Source organism: Tenrec ecaudatus, chromosome 3 (assembly GCF_050624435.1).
Source record: "Tenrec ecaudatus isolate mTenEca1 chromosome 3, mTenEca1.hap1, whole genome shotgun sequence".
NCBI lineage: Eukaryota > Metazoa > Chordata > Mammalia > Afrosoricida > Tenrecidae > Tenrec > Tenrec ecaudatus.
Genome location: NC_134532.1, coordinates 73,317,647 through 73,338,125, shown reverse-complemented (window position 1 = coordinate 73,338,125; position 20,479 = coordinate 73,317,647). Strand labels below are relative to the sequence as shown.

General features: G+C 41.8%; 1 protein-coding gene across 2 annotated transcripts in view; it reads right to left on the bottom strand.

The window, feature by feature from the left end:
• The window catches only part of INPP4B (inositol polyphosphate-4-phosphatase type II B), a 975,417-nt gene that overhangs the window by 462,494 nt on the left and 492,444 nt on the right, over nt 1-20,479 (bottom strand). For both annotated transcript variants that reach the window (XM_075543753.1, XM_075543752.1), the window contains 2 exons: nt 5,125-5,243; nt 2,918-3,034 (listed from right to left, as the gene is read on the bottom strand). In XM_075543753.1, coding sequence (XP_075399868.1) covers nt 2,918-3,034; nt 5,125-5,243 — 236 coding nt within the window. The remainder of the gene's footprint in view (nt 1-2,917; nt 3,035-5,124; nt 5,244-20,479) is intronic.

Sequence of the window (20,479 nt, the reverse complement as noted above, 5' to 3'; positions counted from 1 at the left end):
ATGAGGTTCAATTTGTGGTACCATGATGGCTCATCCATTGTTGGAGGCCATGCCATCTGCATTTCCAATGCCAGCAGGGTCACATATGGCATGATGGATTGTTCCAGTGCTGCTTCTACATGGCCATAGACTATGGAGATATGGCCTGGTCATCTACTATTGAACATTATCAAGTGAAACCTCATGTATCGCAGCAAACGAATGCACAATGTCGTGCAGGAAGATGCGCTCCTCGGCCAGAAGGCACTGCACAGGAGTCAGACAATGAACTTAAACATACCAATGATCTTAAGGTGGGACAGGATAGAGCATGCATCAGGGCCTTAGGAGTTGGGGTGGACTTCAGGGCAACCAACAGCAACAAAATAATAGCAGCAAAAATACTAGCAATAGCACCTTGTACTTATCTATTACCCCATATCAATTATTCTTTGAAATGTTTGCGGATATTAATCCATTCAATCCTCACAGCAACCCAGGAGGCAACGGCTAGAAAGCAGGGAAGAGATATATAGAATGAACTCACTAGAACTGCAGAGGGAGTATACGGGATAAGAATGAGATGATCGGGTTTACGCTGGGGCCTGCCTTCTGAATATTGCACCAGACTGCCTACTTGTTTCTCTCCCATGCATATTCTGTTTTTGTTAGGTACTGGGAAATTGCTTCCAGCTCCTGGCAACCCTATACACCACAGAAAGAAACATTGCCTGGTGCTGGGACATTCTCACTGTTGCAGCCACTGGGCGAATCCATTTGCTGGATGGTCTTCCTGTTTTATAATGGCCCTCTACTACCAAGAACTATGTCCTTTCCAGGAACTGGTTTCAAAGAACATGAGATGCAGTCTCACCATCCTCTTTTGTAGGTAGCATGTTGGTTTTACTTTTTCCAGGAGAGATGAGTTTGTTTTTTCTGGCAGTCCATGATACTTGCAAACGAAGGTCCTGAAAGCGTTGCTCCATTCATATTACAAGGATCTACTCTACTTTGAGAGAGTGGCTCTTCTCCATTTGTATTTGGAGAGCCTTCCAACCCTTGAGGTTCATATTTGGCACTATGTCAGACACTGTTCTGCTGCTAGTTATAGGTTCATAGTAGCAATCCCTTCTTCATAGTAGTGTTCTTAGTCTGGAAGCTCTGCTAAACTTGTTCAGCTTGGATGACCCTGCTGGTACTTCAAATACAAATGACACAGCTTCCAGTATCCCAGCAATGTGTATCCCATCATAGTACAACAAAGTGATAAACAAGTCGTGTTCATAGATATATATATATATATATATTGTACATTTAGTTGGGTATTTTAAAGAACTGAACTTTTGAGAGGCATATATATATATATATATGAATCAAATTACTTTAATCCATAAGACTTTTCTCTCTACTTTTATCGCCAGACTGAATAAACATTTTCTCTGTATATATTATCCGATTTATGGGAAATAACGGCAAACAAAAAGTATCGCTAACAGGACAGAGATGCCTACAGTTCCCACTGTCTGCTACTCAAGGTTCTCAGTTCCATTTACACCTTCTCAAGGCCTTCTGGTGTCAAGCAAGAATGACCATCTCAATTCAGATCTGCCCAGGTGCTTCAGCCTAAAAGCCCGCTTTAATAGCTATCCTCAAAAGGCTCCATCAATGTTAAGTCAAGGACCCCGTGTCTTTCAGAAACAAAACAAAGGAAGCATGGTCCAACCATATGTTGTCCCTGAGTCCAAAGGGAAGGCCTTTGTTTAAATGGCAAATTCCCAAAAGCTTCCTCAAAGCCACTTTTATTTTTTTTTAATTTCTTAAGATTCTAGATATGTTTTTAAAATTTATTTTGATCTCAGGAAACCACTCAAAACAAGCAAACTCACTATTAAGTCTAATCCAATTCATAGGGACCCTGTAGGAAAGGGCAGAACCACCCCTGAGGATTTCAAAGAGTAGAAAGCATTAGAAAACCTTGTCTCTCTCCTGCAGAGCGACTGGTTTCTCATTGCTGGCTTTGCGGTTAAAGGCCTAAATCAAATCTTTGTTATCTCCATTCAAATCCTAACTACAGTCATTCATTTTACTCCCAAGTAAAAACTTTTTACAAATTCCAGAATCTGTCATTGACCACACTAACGTCCACTGGGATGCCCATAGATTTCCTCAAAACAGACAAAAATCCATGCTGATTGGAGAGATATAAATGAAAGAGAAAAAAAAGAAGCCACTTTTCCTTCTTAATCCGCTCCCCACCCCCAACCCCCAACCCATTAGCACTTTCTTCTTCCTGAACAATTGAGAGTGGCCTCTTGGGAGGTTCTGGAGTGGCATGCTGGAGGCATGGTCCCAGTGAAGGTAAATTGGGAACACATTAGACTGATGAAACCCCAATATAAAGAACCTTTGAGGTTTCCTAGCCTTCAGTAAGGGGGGGGGGGCAATTACTGCTGCTCACTAGGCTTCCTGGTACTGCCTCAGTTTGCTCTGGTGCCTGTAAGAATGCCCAAGGAATAGAGAGTTTCTATATGGTGTGGAAAAAAATAAATAAAAGCAAATTGTCAGAGTTGGACACTTTGTCCAGCTCTTATGTCAGAATAATTACACTATCTAGAAGTTTTGAAGAGTTTTTTGTTGCTGATTTTGTTTTGCCCACTGTACTACTCCTTTGGTTTAAAACAAACGTAAACCCAGAGAGCAACCAGCTTTCCTGAAAAAGAAAAATCTGTCCTAAAAGCTCTCTCTCCTAACGAATTGCCAATTTGGCACTAAACCAAACAATCTGGAACGATGCAGCAAATGATATGCATAAGATTGCCATAAACACAGCACAAATATCCTCTGGTAGGAAAGCCAGTTATGACAATAATCCAACAGTTTTGGAAAAAAACCTAACTCCTTCTTTTCCCAAAGAGAGACAAGTGTGGCAAGTACTTACAGTGTCATGAGACGTATCCTTGACATCATAGACTGTTAGCTTTATTTTGGTCTCCTCATAGATGGGGTACTCCGAGGGGAACGTGACACCAGTCAGAAACAGTGGGTCTCTTGTTCCCTGTAACAGCACAAGCAGACAGCTTTGATTCAATAAGGAAGCAACTGCCGTTGGCAGCCTACAGCGACACATGAGAAGGCAGAGAATGTGTCTCTGCCTGTTTGTTTTTCTAGGAAATAGTTCTATTAGAAGAGAGATCTGCATTGCCAAACGATTATCATGGGCAATAACGTGGCCCAAGGCCCCAGCTTCTGATGTAGCCATTGATAGCAATGGCCCTGCACCATTGTCGGGGCTGCTGACAATGAGTCTTGAAAACCAATACATTCTCTCCATATGGCAATGTCCATCTTATGTGTCTGTTGTCAGTCTGTTTAGAACACACTGAGGGGATATAGCTATAATTTATGCAAATAACCTAAAATAATGACGGATCGAATTGAAATGAAGCTATTTTCTGATCAAGAGCCATTTGGCAATCGTATGCTGTCCATTTATTTCCATTCTGTGAGGATTCCACGTGAAAGCCACCCTCTGATCGTGCCCCTTTGTTTTCAGATGGTCAATGTGATTCCCTTCCAGACGGTCTTTAAAAAAAAAGGAAGAAATTCTAAATAGGATGGGACTAAGGGCTATTAAATTATCAGAATGCAAGACATGGGATATTTCAATATCACAGGATTCATTTTTAGGCATCTGTCCTTCAACAATAAACTATACCTATGTAATTGAATATATAATTACACGTATTGCTGAATATCATAGGAAACATTTGCTAGATTCTGAAAACCAGTTTCCAGAAGTCCAATTCATTCATTCATTCATTCATTCATGAAATCCTTTTTGCTCAGCGCTGCATTGGAATTTTTGGACTGGCCAGTGAATAAAACAGTCAACAACGTACAAATACATGACTTTTAACTATGTCCACATAAATCCTTTCTAAACGTTTGGTAATGTTTTTTAAAAAAATTATTATACTTGGAAGAACACTATTAGCCTCATGTAAAATGAAGGAACCTTTGCAACTGCAGTCAGGTTTCTTGCCATGAATAGGACTATTTTTGTTCATTCAAGCAAGGCATTAACTGCAAATTGTACCCCTATTAAAACCTAAAGTTTCCAAAGGACAGACTAATGTTGTATGCAGTATCTGGGCCATTTCCCATTCTAGAAATGAGTTGAGTTCAGCCTGAATCATTTATTCCACCAACTGCATGAAGGCAGGCGGCTGGCACTGAGCAAGCAGGTCTGGAGAGGGCCACTCAGTTCTTACACAGAGGCGCCTCATTTCAAACAGATGCAGCTCCTTAAGTCTAAGAAAAATAAGCAAATCTTAAGCAGTTCGGAGCACACTTTCTTCAGCCACAGATGTTCAAACAAGCACCTATCATTCACAAAGGTTTTGAAATATATGTGATCGGAGCAAAATAATCAAAAGGGAAACACTTCCTCTTTTGAATGTGATCCAACACAGTAAGAAGTTTCCTTCGAACACATTTCAATGTCGTATTAGTAACAATCCATGTAAATAGGAAATCACTCATCTAATGAGTAATAGTTAACACCTTGGCCTACAGACATCCCAGCCTCCCGAATTTGATCATCTCCCTTCCGCTGGAAAATGCTGGGCATTTAAAACATACCAGCAATCCAGCACACAAAGGTTCCACAGACTGAAAAAAAGACAGGAAAACTTTTAAAAGGCAAAAGCACTTAACATATTCAAAATGTCTCTGGGTTGAAGGCTTTACAACCTTCTTTCCCCTCCTTCCCACATAAAAAATCCAGCCATTTAATCCAAAAAAGTCAGTGTTTTAGTCTGGTCTCTATTGCTTGCTCTACTTGGGCATTCAAAGTGGCAACTTTTCTTTCTGTCTACAGGAGGGGTTGGGGGGCAGGAGGCAAGTTCTTTCCATGTGTTTATTCTGGTCTGGTGCCAATGCTTGCTTAAGATCCTCAGGTATGTGGCCCATAGAAACAGAGGACAGTACCATAGCACACCTCCAGACCCTGATCGGACTTATTTCAGCTGTTTGTTCAAAGCGACACACACACATACATACACACGCACGCGCCCGCGAGACAGAGAGAGAGAGAGAGAGAGAGAGAACCGGTAATTAACGCAGACACACAGCATGGGTACTCACCTCCACCACCTCCGTGCTGGAGTATCTTGCCAGGCTGGGCTCCTCGGGGTGGATCACAGAGGTCTGCACCAGAGTATTCAGCTTCCCATCACGGACAGGAGCCACTAGATCCTTGCATGCTGGCCATGGCAGGAGAGAGAGAGAGAGAGAGAAGAATCTAACAACAGAATCGCAGAGAAAACTTCAGTCCCGGCTTGGAAGTAAACTTTGCTTCAACGCTGAATGAAATCTCCCGGGACTAGAGCTGATTTTTTTTACAGAGGAAGTCTCTTGGAAGTACCTTACAGAAATAGGAAGTCACGTGCCGCCAGGCTGAATTAAGAGTTCATTTCCACTGACCACATGTGCAGCTCGTGCAAGTACTGCCTGCCCCGGGATCCCAGACAGCTCAGCACAGCAGTGACTGGGGCTAACTTTGCAGCTGTCACTAGAGCTTCCTGCTAATGAATCATTAAACCCGGGGGCTTTAATTCACACTCACGAAGTGGGCTGATTTGGACCGCATATATCTGGGAGCTTGGGGCTGTTCCTTATGGAGACTAGCTGGGCTAGTTTAGATGTTTGGAAGTGCCCTGGATTCTACTCGAGTTTCTTCCCCAGAGCTGGTCTCCTATGGACATGCACACACATACAGATACAGACTGGGAAGAGTGTCAACTTTATTCAAGTAGTACCCAGCCCGGTGAACAGGAGGCTGAAGAAGCATTTGTAAAAAAAGTCCTGTGCCTATGAACCAAATCAAACTTGAGCCAGTGTCACTGGAGCTATGAAGGGGTTAATTCTGGCCCAGGAGCCACTGGGAGTGAGAATGTTTCCTTAAAACTCCAGGCTCATATTACAGACTCTCCTCACAATACCACATTTACTTGAATATGTTCTCCCCTCACACGTCATTCCTCAAGAAGACATGCAGAAAAAATATCCTTTCAGCAAACCCAGCATCTTCTCTCTCCTCACCAAACCCCCCTTCTACCCACTAGCTTTGACATAATAATTTCAGTGTCCAAAGATGGGTTGTAAAAGGTGTGTTGCTCAGAAAGTGGGGGGTTCGGGCTCATATTCAGGGATGAGGGTTTGCTTCACACTGAAGCTGTGGTTGGGAACACGCATCATGGGGCACACTCCCCACTCCCCTCTCTGAACCTTGGACTCCAGCATCTTGGTAAGAAGGAGCAGGGCTCAATACCATCTCTGAGGAGCCCTGGAGGCTCTGGGGGTGAGGAGTTGAGCTGGTGATCCAGAGATCATCCGTTAAACCCATCAGCCATTCTCCTGGAGAGAGATGAAGCCGCTTGCTCATCTTGGGGACTCTGTGAGCCTCCATTGACCCAATGGCAGTGGATTTGGTTTCAGGTTATCACCAACCCTGCCCCAAGTCTTCCACTAGTGTGGGCAGGAAGAAGGAGGGGTACGTGAGATCTGTGTGTGGCAATGAAGCCACTTTGCGGGGCTGTATCCACTGGGCTACGGCGCTAAGGCACTAAGGCTTACACCTGAAACTTGAAAGCAAAGCAAATTAGAAACACAATTATCACCTTTCAATCACTTGTAAATCATCTCATTTATGGAAAGAAGCAGAATGGTTTAGGAGGGGAAAAAGAGGTGCTTTGGATTGTGATAAATCTTGTTTAATTGCGATTCTACCAGGCTGAGCAAATTTGGGTAAATTATTGAACCTTTTCCATTTCCACTCCCTCATCAGTAAAGAAGGGTGACAGGACCCACTCTGAAAGGTTGCTGTGACGATTGGCAGGTTGGGGAGAGGCCTATATCTGCATCTAGTGCAGAAGTACCCACTCAACGTAACTTATCAACTGGCTTCCTTCCTCCCCACATCAAGATTCACCAAAGGGATGACAATTTTCACATTTCTCTTTGGAGATTAAGTGCAAAATAAAACTCAATTATAAGGCTTTACAGAAAACTCCCTACCTCCCTAGAGCTAAATATAAAGCCATTGCTTCCCCTGGGGGGAAAATGAAGATGGGTTGAAATTCATCATTTGTGTACTACTAGTCATGCAGATGACTATTGTATCTTTATAAAGCCTGCGCCCTATTCTTCTTCTGAGCAATCCCAAAGGGAACATCCAACCTTTAACCACGGAATGGCTCTGCACTAACCCTCTTCTCAGGCCTGTTCATCTTTACGAAGGTGGCACCCAGGCTCAGAGATTGAGCTCCATTCAGAGGAGTTAGAACGGCACAATGATTGCAATTGCTCTAACTCCCTCAGTGTCTGTCCGGCAATGACAACAGGAGGAGGCTTGATACTGAACAAAATGTTGCAAGGGAACCTTTACTTCAACGTATTGGCCAAAAGTGGGTTTTCATCAGAGAAGATAGAAATTGCCTCAAAATATGGCGTCTTATCAGACTTTGGGAATAATGTGTCCTCATTCATACCACATGTCTCTTGTAATGCAGGATATTTTAGGGAAACACGTGTGTGTGGAGGGAGGAACACATATAGTCCAGTTGACTAGAAAAACAAATTCAGAGGCACTCATATGTGTGTAAGGGAGAACTTTATATCATAAAGCAATTATACATTAAGAAAACATCCAAGCCCAGTGCAGATCAAGTCCATAAGTCTGTTATTGGCCCTTAAGTCCGATACTAGTCCATAAATTCTTCTTTAGACTCATGCAACACATGCAATGATGACAAATGCAGGACGATCACAGGCCAGTGGGTAGAAAGTCTTGTGGATCCAGTGGCAGTGGGAGCATCTTAGTGTTGGCGTGGGTCTCCACATGGCTTCTCCAGCTCCGAGGCTCTGGCTGCCATCACCATAGTTCCATGTGGCTTGTCAACAGGAATGTTTCACACAGAGTGAGCGTATCTGGCCTCCAGTGAGCTATTTATTTCCTTCACATCTCCAAAGAAGGTCATCAAGATGCGACGCGATAGACAGGTTAGACCCCACCCCTTCATAAGTTGGCAGGAGATTGTGTAACTGTCACAACATAGCTAAATTTCATTTATCATTGAGTAATTTTTACATATTTTGCTAGTTCTATCTTTATTCTTCACAATGTGAGAAATGTTATTATTTCACTTTTACATCTTAAGAACTAGAGGCTTAGAAGTATTAAGCTCTCATAATTAAGTGAAAAGGATTCCTGGTAACTTCCAGCATACCCTGGCTCCAGTGCTTGTCCCAGACTCCTGACTTGCTCTGCTGAACAATGGCACCTTGAAAAAGCTGTTCTCATGCACCTTTAATGCTTAACCCAAGAGATTACCATTTTATAAAACACTGATGTAAGCTTTCAATCATGTCGGACATCACCAGAAGGAAAGAGAAAACAAGATTCAGACTTCACTGTTCATCAGTGGATGTTTTCATCATTGTTGCTACTTGCCTTAAGGATGGCTTAATTTTCTCACTCCATCTCTTGGCTTTCTGCTCTCCATGAACAGTTCTTTTTCTCCCTGGACTGTTGCTGAGGTACATCTGCCCTTTGACTTCAAAGTTATGGGACCATTGTGCTTCACACACAGGCACCGTACTCTCTGTCTCATCTCTTCTTTATGAGTTAATGCTAGACTTTCATTCAAAGTAACTTTCTCTGATTGCTTTTGAGCCTGACTATGAGCAGTAGTTATTACCCGGACGTGGGCAGTCACTGTCCATTTTATCAGAGAAATGCAAACTCAAGATTCAAAACAAAACAAAACAAAAACAGGGAAAATTTGTTACACTAAAATGTTCTGTCCAAAATAGAGGGAAGAGTTAGGAGGCAGAGGGCATTTATAGAAGTCTAAATAACGGTATGTACACATGCAAATATATTTATATATGAGGATGGGAAATAGATCTATGTGCCCATATTTATAGGTTTAGTATTAAGGGAGCAGAATGACATTGGGCCTTCAATCAAGTACTCCCTCAATGCAAGAAAACTTTCTTCTATTAAATTGGCATTCTATGATGGTCACCTTCCCGACACAACTGCTTAAGACAAAGCGGGTGAACAAGCAAATGTGAAGAAAGCTGTTGGTGCCCGGCTATCAAAAGATATAGCATCTGAGGTCTTACAAATTTGAGAGTAGACAAGTAGCCATCTAGCTCAGAAGCAACAAAGCCCACATGGAAGAAGCATACCAGCCTGTGTGATCACAAGGTGTCAAAGGGATCAGGAATCAGGCATCATCAGAACAAAAAATCTTATCATAGTGAATGAGGGAGGGAATACAGAGTGGAGATCCAAAACCCATTTGTAGGCCACTGGACATCCCCTTACGGAAGGGGCTCAGGAAGGAGATGAGCCAGTCAGGGTGCGATGTAGCAATGATGAAACATACAATTTTCCTCCAGTTAATAAATGCTTCCTCCTCGCCCACTATCATGATCCCAATTCTATCTTGCAACTCTGGCTATACAAGAGGTTGTACACTACTACAGATAGGAACTGGAAATGCAGGGAATCCAGGGCAGACAATCCCTTCAGGACCAGTGGTGTGAGTGGCGATACTGGGAGGGCAGAGGGAGGGTAGGTTGGAAAGGGGGAACCGGTTACAAGGATCTACATGTGACTTCCTCCCTGGGGGATGGACAACAGAAAAGTGGGTGAAGGGAGATGTTGGACAGGACAATATATGACAATATAATAATTTGTAAATTATCAATGGTCCATGGGGGAGGGGGTAGGTCTGGGGAGCTGATTCCAGGGGCTTGGGTGGAGAGTGGATGTTTTGAGAATGATGAGGTTAATGAATGTACGGGTGTGCTTTGCACAACTGATGGATTGTGATGAGAGTTGTGTGAGTATCTAATAAAATGATTAAAAATGATTAAAAAATGTTCTGTCCAAATCCAAATCAGTTTGCTGAGCCCCACTACCAATGATGTAAAAGAAATGAAATGAAATGCCAATGTCTACTTCAATGATTCTCAACCTTCTTAATGCCGTGACCCTGTAATACAGTTCCTCATCTTGTGGTGACCTCCAAACCATAAAACTGTAATTTTGCAACTGTTATGAATCCGGCGAACCCCAAGAAAGGGTGATTTGACCCCCAAAGGGGTTGCGACCCAAAGGAGGAGAACAGCTGGTCTACTGTATTGATCTATAAGTAAAAACATATCTAGGTGCCAACAACGAAAGTGATATACTGAGCTACATAAACCCCTTTTCTGCCTAACAACCCAGAGAATTTCTGTTCTAGTTAATACTGGCTGCAATACGACCAGTTCCTAGAAAACGACATCATGTTTGATCAAGTAGAGATTCCACAAAAAGAGGAAGCCCCACCACGATATGGGCTGACATAGTGGCTGTCACAATGGGCTCAACCACTGAGACCATTGGGAGGATGGTACAGGACCAAGCAGTGCTTCTGTCTGTGGCACATAGCAGCACTATGCATTGGAATCGACTCAAAGACACCCAATAACAACAACAACAAAGGTACCCCCGTGGATCTACATACACTGAAACCGTCCCACTTGAAGGGATGATGAATGATGAGTGATGGAATTGCTTCATTGAGATAGTATTCATCTGATCATTTACAATCTAATCTACACACAGGAGTCATTCAGTAGTCAATAAGGAAGTCTAAGACTCTCTGTTCAGAATAAAAAAAAAAAGGTTACATCCATGTTCCTGCCGTATTTACACTGCCAATGAGTAAAATGAAACTCGGCTCTAGGAATGGTCTGTATAAAGGACAGTCCTCGGCTCCTCAGACAAGCAGAATGCAATGCTGTGGTGGTCTGCTTCTGTTTAAACTCGTTTAAGAATTCTAACCACTTGACAAAAATGAGTAGTAGGGAATAGATGTTACACTTCAATTACTCACTCATCAGGTTTTCCTTTTCACATCTACTCGAGTTATTTAAAATTATCTCCAGAGCCCAGAGGAATTTACAAACACATCAGATGTAGACAGGCTGAAATTCAAATGTGCCTGTGTGTGCTAAATGGACCGATTCCTTTTCACGGTAAAGGAAGTAAAATTGACAATACACAAGCAGATGAATAATTAAAAAATAATCATAACCTCTCATTTTGAATGTCTTCTTTAGAAAAAACAGGTGATACAAGCAAGTATTTTCACTTTTCATTTGGATATAATAATTAGCACCATTCCAAATACGTTCGCATGGCATTTCCAGATTAGGACAAACTAGAAAGAAAGTTCAGGCAACCTGCTTCTAAAAATCAGCCACAGGACACCTTTTGGATCGCAGGAGTCCAATCGCCAACCAACGTGGGCACAGAGCAGGCCTGGATCAAGCTTTGTTCTCTTAGACACGGGCTCAGTCACCATGAGCCCAGGCCAACTTAAAAAGAGGTAACAACTGCAAAGTGAGGGTGTAATTTCCATTGTGAGTGATTATGAATGAGATGAATAACAAAAAGTAATTCACCACTTGAGTCAACTGTAACTCATCGTGACCCGATAGGTCGGGTAGAACTCTCCCTGTGGGTTTCTGAGACTGTGACTCTTTAGGGGAATCGAAAGCTTCATCTTTCGCACACAGAGTGGCTGGTGGTTTTGAACTACTGACCTGGCAGGGTTAGCAGCCCACTTTGTACCCAGTACACTGTCAGGGCTGCTAGATGGATACAGGTGCCAGGTGACTATCCCTCTACTCTAGGGGTTCCTTAGTTAAAGTATAAGGGTAAAAATAAATGGACTCTCAGTATCTCAGAGGAGGGAAGCACTCAGCAGACTAGAAAGTGTGTGCTGTGTCCTAAGAGGCCTGGTTTTATCTGATCTTACACCATTTCCAAGGCTTGACATCTCAATTGTCGTAGAGGCTGCTACACTTCGAGCCACCCTAACTACATGTGTGGCTAAATTTGTTTTGACGGCCTCCAATTGCTCATCTCTGGCCTAGACACTTGAAGAAACATCTCAAGTCTCTCAGGAAGAGAGCATCAACTGTCTGCTTATTCGGTAATAGCAGAGGTTCCAGAGGCTAAAAAGGCAGGGTCTTGCGGGGATCCATGATAAGGCAAAGATGCTGTCTTCTCCCAAAAGCGCTCTTTTGATAAGATCAGGTTTTGTTTCATTCCGACATCATTTCAAAATCACATCAAGTCGATTGAATCCACAGAGCTTTCCATCATCCCGGCCAACTTTGGAACTCTGTCTGAAAATGTCTCTTGACTCTTTATCAGAGCTCAATCTCAGCAATAATCAGTTGGTAGTAGAACATAACTGTTTATTCTGGCAGTTCTGAATTCAGAAGAACTGGCCAAATCCTAGCAGGAAAAAGGACTGCTCTTGATAGGAAGCACTTCAAATAAGAGGGTGTCCTTGCCACAAGCATTTCCAAAAGCAGTGGCAGGAGTCATGGGGCAATAGAAGTTCACAGTCAAGTCCACGCTACTGCTTCTTTCCCTTGAGAGCGGATTCTTCTGTGAAGTTGGGTCATTTAGCTTGGCACCCATTGCAGTCCTCATATTGCTAGTCAGTGTGAGTAACATCTAACAGACTTAATCCTTTTCCTCCAGAACAAAGCAATGGCCAGAAGCAGGAGGAGGACTTTCACAAGTATTTCGACATCTCTCCGTTCCATTCTAAAAATTAGCCAAAGGAAAGTTAGGCTTACAGGAAAAACCACCTGACCTAGCAGAAAGAAGATACAGCAATGGTTTCTTTTTTCTTCCTTCCTTTTTTTCTTTCTTCTTTCTTCATGTATTGTTAATAGGCTTTGATGTTTTAGATCACAATTAGAGAGGGATTTTTTTGGCGTGTTTTTGTTATGAGATAATATTGCATTTGGAACCTTTCGCTAACCTTGAAACATTATGTGACTTTGGATAAAGGACTCTAACTCTCTACTTTTTCACTGCAAAATGAAGGTAAAACAACAGATTTCATACACTTACTATGTAGATTACATAAGGTACTGCACATAGAATGGTAGGGTCGTCACACACCATATAAATAACGCCAACACTATCAACATTGATAGGAATGGACTTGTGCATTAGCACAGAAGTTTGTTATCTAGCCAAGATTCTCATATTCTCATATCTAGCCAATAATCTCCAGATATTGTCGATAGGTTTTTATTTTGTGTGATCTTATTCTTTTACAATGTAAACACTCTATCGAATATATACCTACATTTCTTTGTCTTTTCTATTTTTTAGTTTCATTTGTATAAATAAATACTTTACAACCTTTTTCTGGATCCTGTGTTAGGTTCAGATATAATATTGATCATGTGTTTCTGGCCTTCTAAAAGATGGGCAAAATACCACTTGTTAATTTCACTTGTGATGAGGAACTTCTAAACAAGAAGCCAAAAGTAGCAGAAAGCTTTATTTTCTATCCCTCTACAAATGTGCTACTTGTAGTGAACTCACTCTTCCAGCAGGATTTGAACAGGGAGATCAGTGTTCCTTTACTCAGAGGATGATGACCCGCGGGGAGGGGCTTCCATAACAACCGAGACAACCAAAAAGGTCACGGAGAGACTTGCGTACTCTGTACACTCCTTTCATCGAGAAGGAAGAATCTGAATGCCAATAATGCTGCTTCTGAAAAATGTACCAATGAAAACCAAGTGGTACCACTGAACCAAAACACTCTCTATAGATTCTTTATGAAGAACGATTAGAGTGTGTAGGCTACTGAAGGGCCAAAAAGGCCAGGGTGCAAGGGCAAGAGGCACTTCAAAATAGAAACGTGACCTTCTACAAACATGGCTTTAGGGACAGAGCCATCTGGCTCCCATACGCTCTCAATAGCACCATTCTGGGATCCCCACTACTGCAAGAATCAGCCACTCTCCCCATTTTGTGACTCAGACTCTAGCAGCCTTAAGTATAATTTTACTTTCTCAAATTCTCAACGTTTGGTCTTATTTCTCCAAAATGTCGTGTATATATCCTTCCTCCTTGTCCTCTATAAAAGTAGATGCCACTAGCCAAGTGACAAGCCATTTTGCATTACATTTCCAGTCCAATGTTTTTTTAGATTTCATTAGTTGGTGTCACTGTTTCTATACTATGCTGTCATGTGATGCTATTCTGACTCATACTGACCCTATGTACAACAGAATGAAACATTATCTGGTCCATGAACATCCTATAGTCCGTGCTATGCATAAATCCATTCTTGCAGCCACTATGTCAATCCATTATGGTAAGAGTCTTCCTCTTCTTTGCTAACTCTATTTTACCAACCAGATGTCCTACTCTTGGGACTAGTTCATCCTGACAACATATCCAAAGTAAATGCTAATATCATACTCCAGTTCTTGAATTTTCTTTACTTATTGTCCAGTTTTCACATGAATACAAGGCCACTGAAAGTACCATAGCTTGGGTCAGGCACAGGAGCTCTGCAGGCATAATTAGGTCTTGAATTGGGCTGAGATCCAAAAGGTCAGCAGTTCAAAACCACTAGTGCTCGATGGGAGAAAGATGGGACTTTCTACTCCTGTAAACAGTTACAGTCTCAGGAACACACAGAGCAGTTATACCTTCTATACGGTTCTCAACCAGAAAGTGGTCCTCAACCTTCCTCATGTCACAGCCCTTTAATACAGTTAGTCATTTTGTGGTGCCCCGCAACCTTAAATTTATTTTTGTTGCTACTTCATAACTATAATTTTGCTACTGTTATGAATTATAATATAAATACCTGATATGTAGGATATATTTTCCTTGTTTCAAATTGAACACAATTAAAGCATAGTGATTAATCACGAAACAACATGTAATTACATATTACATATTTTTCTCAATTACAAATACATAAAATTTTGTCTTGAAGCATGGTGTGCATGGGTAACAGTCCTATGTAGGCATATCTGCATGTGGGCGGACTGCCCAGAGATGGATAGAGGAGCGGTGTGTCCATTCCTAAGGCAATTGGACATGTGTTTTCCGATGGTCTATGGTGACCCCCCCCAAAGGGGTCACGATCCACAGGTTGAGAACCACTGTCCTATAGGGTCACTATGAGTTGACATTGACTAATGGCAGAGTTTTTTCAGGGGGTGGGGGGCAGCGGTAGTGTTCAGGTATACCGTATTCTTTGCAAAGCAACACCTGTGCTTTTTCCCATCACAAGTTATTGGATTTATGGACTGCTCCTTTCATGAAAGTTGAATGTGGATCCAAGTACAATGAAATCCTTAACAACTTCAATGTATTCTCCCCTTTGCACGATGTTGCTTGTTGGTCCGGCCATGAGGATTTTTGCCTTCTTCATATTAAGGTGTCATCCATACTGAATACTGTACTCTTTAATCTTCCTCCATAATTCAGCAAGGTGGTGTCATCTGCATCTGGAAGATTGTTATTGAGCCTTTCTCCAGAGCTCAGGTTATGGTCATCTTCATCAAATTCAGCTTCTTGGATGATTTGCTCAACATACAGGTTCATTAAGTACACAGTCAGAGGATGCGACCCCGACACACAGCTTTCCTGCTTGAATGACTGCCTCTAAGTGTATGTGCACAGGCTCCTACTAGTTCTCTCTCAGTGATTATATCTAGATTAAATCAATTTACGTCTATCACTGAAAACACTTAATGGCTTATCTCTCTAATCCCTTTGACAGTCTAAAATGCTTTCTCTATTTGTTTAGCTTCTTCTGTCTTTCTTTGTTCTTTTTTTCCCATTTACTCTTTGAAATTTTAAGAAGACCACATGTTTCTAGCATAACTCAGCTGCCATAAAGAGACCCAGGAGCCAAATAGGCTGCTTCCCAATGTGCAGAATCTAGAAGATTCAATCACATGTGCTGACAGGATACATTGTGTGTGCAACATATTTATTGTCCATACAATCAGAACTAACAAGGAGTTGGGAAGATTGATTTTTTAACAGTTGCTTAAGATTTTTTCCCCTAGAATAATATGTTTCTTTATCATGCTGAACAAATTTATGATGATGAATATATAACCAAAGAGCCCTTGTGGCCCACCGGTTACATTCAGCTATGATCCGCAAGATCAGCAGATCGAAACCACCAGTCACTCTGCTCCTGCAGGAGAAAGACTAGGCTTTCTATTCCCATAAAGAGTTACAGTCTTGAAAACTCAGGCGGGCAGCTCTGCTCTGTCCGTAGGGTTGCTACCAGTAGGGCGTCAATCCGCTGGCCGTGAGTGAGAGTGAGGTTGTTCCATTCCATATGCTTTGTAGCACCATGAAGAGTTCAATTCTTTCAGTGAAGCTTCTCATCTTCCCCCATTCTATTTGTTTCCATCCACTTTCCACTGACAAATAATTTCTATAGTTTTCCTCATTTTTCCATAGTTCCTTTTTAACTCCCTTTCCTGTTATCTCAAATAGTGTTTACAATATATGGTTCTCTTCTCAATCTGAAAGAAGAGATTCACAAAAGCACCACTTACCATATCTGCAGGATCTGGAATTACATGGCTCAGAAATACATTGCTCTTCAGAAACCGTAACGTGAGTCCTTGGTCAATGTACCATTTTTAAAAGTCATTACAGAAACTGGAATTTTTTTATTGTGTTGTTTTCCTCTTAACTATTATGTGGGAAATTTCAATTAACACCGACTCTTCTAAAGTGTATATGAACCATTTGTAGCTTCTCAAACATACAAGGTTGGTTGGGAAAATAAGGACACATGCATAGAAGTGGATGTGGGACAAAACAATATGACTGTAAAATTGGGAGTATTTTCTATGTTCTTTTCTTTTCAAATTAATTTCTTTTGCTCTTTGAGATACAACTTAGACATGCATATTCCAAAATCAAATTATTCTCTTTGAAGATAAGGATACATATGTAAGAGGTATAAACACTATTAATTTTAGATTCTTGAAAGGCCACAGAAAAGAAAATAAATGTAATTAAATGTCAAACATGGAAAGGTAAAAATAGCCCAAGAAATCAACATATACAAATACACAACACAATAAAGAAGTAAATGAATTTCAATGCAAGAATACCTGATTCATACTAAAATCAAGCCATATATATGTGTGTGTGTGTCTATATATATACTGTGCTATAGCCATAAAATGCTAAAACCACACAAATTATGAGGTTGAGCCTTAACATAATATATTAAGTCATGAAGCCTATCATTTGTTACACAAGATAATGCAGAAGAAAACGAAAGATCAAAGAACATAGGAAGAAAAGCTAGAGCAATTTATTGAATACTTGTAAGCTATGGGGAAGACTTCAAGCTCTAATCTATACTCAGAATAACAATTTACCAATTGCTGCTTCATAGTTCTACTTGTTCTCTTTCTTTTACTGATAAATTAATACATCCCTTCATGCCTGACACAGTATTTTCAAGTGCCTCATATGCATGTGAAAGTTGGACATTGACTATAGAAGACCCGAGAAGAATGGATGTCTTTGAATGGTGATGCTGGCGAAGAATATTGGAAGCACTATGGACTTCCAGGAGAACAAACAAACCTGTCTTGGAAAAGAATAGGCACACCCTCCTTAAAAGCAAGGCAGGCAAGACTGTCTCACGTACTTTGGACACGTTGTCAGAAGAACCCACCCCGTGGAGAAGGCCTTCCTGCTTGGTGAGACTCAAACCAAACTCAAGGCTGGCTCACAGCAACTCCACAGGCTAGGATCCAGTCGCCCTGTGGCCTTCCAAATGGGTAGCTCCTACCGGAGTTCAAAGCCCCGGGATTGAGTGTGCAACAGTTGCGAGGATGGCCCAGGAAAGGGCAGTGTTTTGTGGTGGTGTACAAAAGGTGACTCGCGGCCCGTAACAACAACAGATTACCAATAACTCTGTATTCTTCAGTCTGAGCTAGAATTTTTTCCCAATAATGTCATTCTTCTCTGGCCTCCTGTGTGTCCAATGGCAATTCAGATTGTAACAAGAATTTAGATGCTCTCAACAGTGATAATAGACCCACCTAAGACTTGAAGAGAAGGGTGAGGTAAATCCCATAGAGCAGAGCTAGATGGCAAAGCTATTGCAGAATAGAGGCAATGTTTTACAAGACACAACTTGAAGGATTTTATTACAGAAATCTTATTTTGAAATCTTGCTATGTTCCCATTTGAGCACCAGAGCTCTTAAATTTTATTACAACTGATTGACTTACAAGTTATGCTGATTTCGTTGATGTAAACGGCTAGATTCAAAGCGTTGGGAAATGGAGCTTGAGGTAAAATTTAAGTTTCCCTACCCCCCCATAGTAGAATATAGATGCATGTCATCATTGTTTATGTGTGTTTGTGTGTTCAATAAAACATTTAAAATGCCAGCCTTCAGAAGAAAAGAAAAACCTGGCAGAGAAGAGGAAATTCACTGTACTTGGGAACATTATGTCCAGGAAAATAAAGGACCCACCCCTCGCCAGTTCTCAAGTGAAGTGTCACTGAGGAATCTAGAGGGAGAGAAAAAAATGCAGGAACAAATGCGGGAACAATGGAGCTCTGGGGAAAGCTCTTGAATTGTCTGTGCCAGGGAGCCAGGAAGATGGCAGCCATGCAGCAGACAGCATTTTTGCATATGAAAAGAACAAATTTGGTTCAAATTACTCTTGTCAGTACCAGAAGAGTTCCACTCTGGAGCTTGCCCCCTGCTCCCTCAGCTTCTCTCTCATGTCAATCCTCAGAAAATTATATTTTGCCTTGTTGTCATGAATATTACCTCGGCGGCTGGGATTCCAGCCTCAAGCACTCGCATGAGAAGCAAGTCTGAGCCTGCGTCTCTCCTGGTTTTGCAATCTCGTCTCTGGGCCGGAAGTGCCACGCTTGCCTGGCATCTCCCCACGTTTCATAAAGACGTGCTCTCTCTGTGTTTGCTCCAAATCCACATTCCACTTAGAGAGCAAGTGCCTGCAGCTTTTGGCTGCTCTTTTCAGCAGGAACATATGCACTGTTTACGAAGTTGTTCTTTTCCATGAATCAAAGGCAGGCTGGTTGAATATGAAAAGTGACAAGCCCGGGGGTCAGTTCAGAGATACCTGGAGTGGAAGGACCAGGGCTACAAAAGTAAGAAGATGGTGACACAGAGGACAGGAGCTTAAACGGTTTACCCAGCGGGCAAATGACAACATTTTTCCCTCCTGAACAAATATGAGTTCAATATATGAGCCTATAAGAGTCCTTTCCAGGACAAATAGAAAGCTCATCAGTGGATGCAACCCATGGGTTAGCAGAAAGGGACTTTAGACCAAAATATACGATCAGTGTGCTTGGTGGAGAGACATTATTAGGTAGGCTGCGGGGAAGTCAGGCCCTGAGTCCCCCCAGTATTCCAGCAAGGGAAGGGTGCTCAGAATTGTCCACCAAGTGCGAAAACAGAAAGATGTCTAGGAGACATTTGGAAGTCTGAGGAAGAGCAAAGAAGTGGTCTTTCAGGGCTGCCTTCTCTCCGCAGGGCAGCTGAAGTTTATTTTGGGGGGCAGGCAGAGTAAGCGGTCTGGGGAACAGTTGTTCCAACTGAGTGATCTCACACGCAGTACACTCACTCGGAGTCTCACCAAATCCTGGATGACACGATTTCAATGTTTACACATGATTTGCCAAACCTAGGGATTTTGCCAGCATGATCTGCCTGGAGAAGGACATCGTGCTCGGTAAAGCAGAGGGGTGACTAAGAAGAAGAAGGTGATGAGATGCACTGGCACAGGGCTGAGCAGTGGGCCCCAGCGCAAGGTCAACCAGGAGGCTGGCGCAGGAGCGGGTGCGTTTGGTCCGTTTTACACTGGGTTGCTATGAGGTGGGACTGACAGGATGGCGCCTATCAACAACTACAACAACAACAATGGCTTAGCATGTTAAAGAATGCCATTTAAATTATGATAAATACTTATTTGCTTATTTACTTCATATTTTTTCTTATAATTTTAAGTGGGCTTGCTTATTTACAGAGTTCATTGTTATTGTTTTAATAAAATTGTCGGTCTTTTTATGCCAAATATAAGTAGATTTAAAATTTTAAGTCAAAGCTATAGATATCCAGAAATTTCCAGGATGATGAATGAGATCTGTTCCTCACTCTGTCTTTCAGAAAGTGTGTCCCTAGGAACAGGTACATACACTTCTTACTCAGCTTTACTTGAAACAAGAAAAAGGCTCAAAGACTATTCATTGATTTTAAAACTGCATATGTAGTAAGAGAAGATGATTGTGATGAATAATGTGTTTTCAGTAGGAATTGGTTCAACCATTTCAAAATGAGTGCAAATTTACATAACATTAAAACAAGCAAGTCGAAGTTAGCTCTAAGTCAGAAGTTCATAACCAAGGAACTGCTGCTGTATTGAAGGAAGGAGGAAGGAAGGAAGGAAGGAAGGAAGGATGGATGGATCTGGGGGATAATTAGCCCCTATCTGGTCATCGCAGCTACAGACCGTCCCAGGGAGGAAGACGAGTTTTTAGTAGGTTGGAGAAGATAGTGCTCCATTT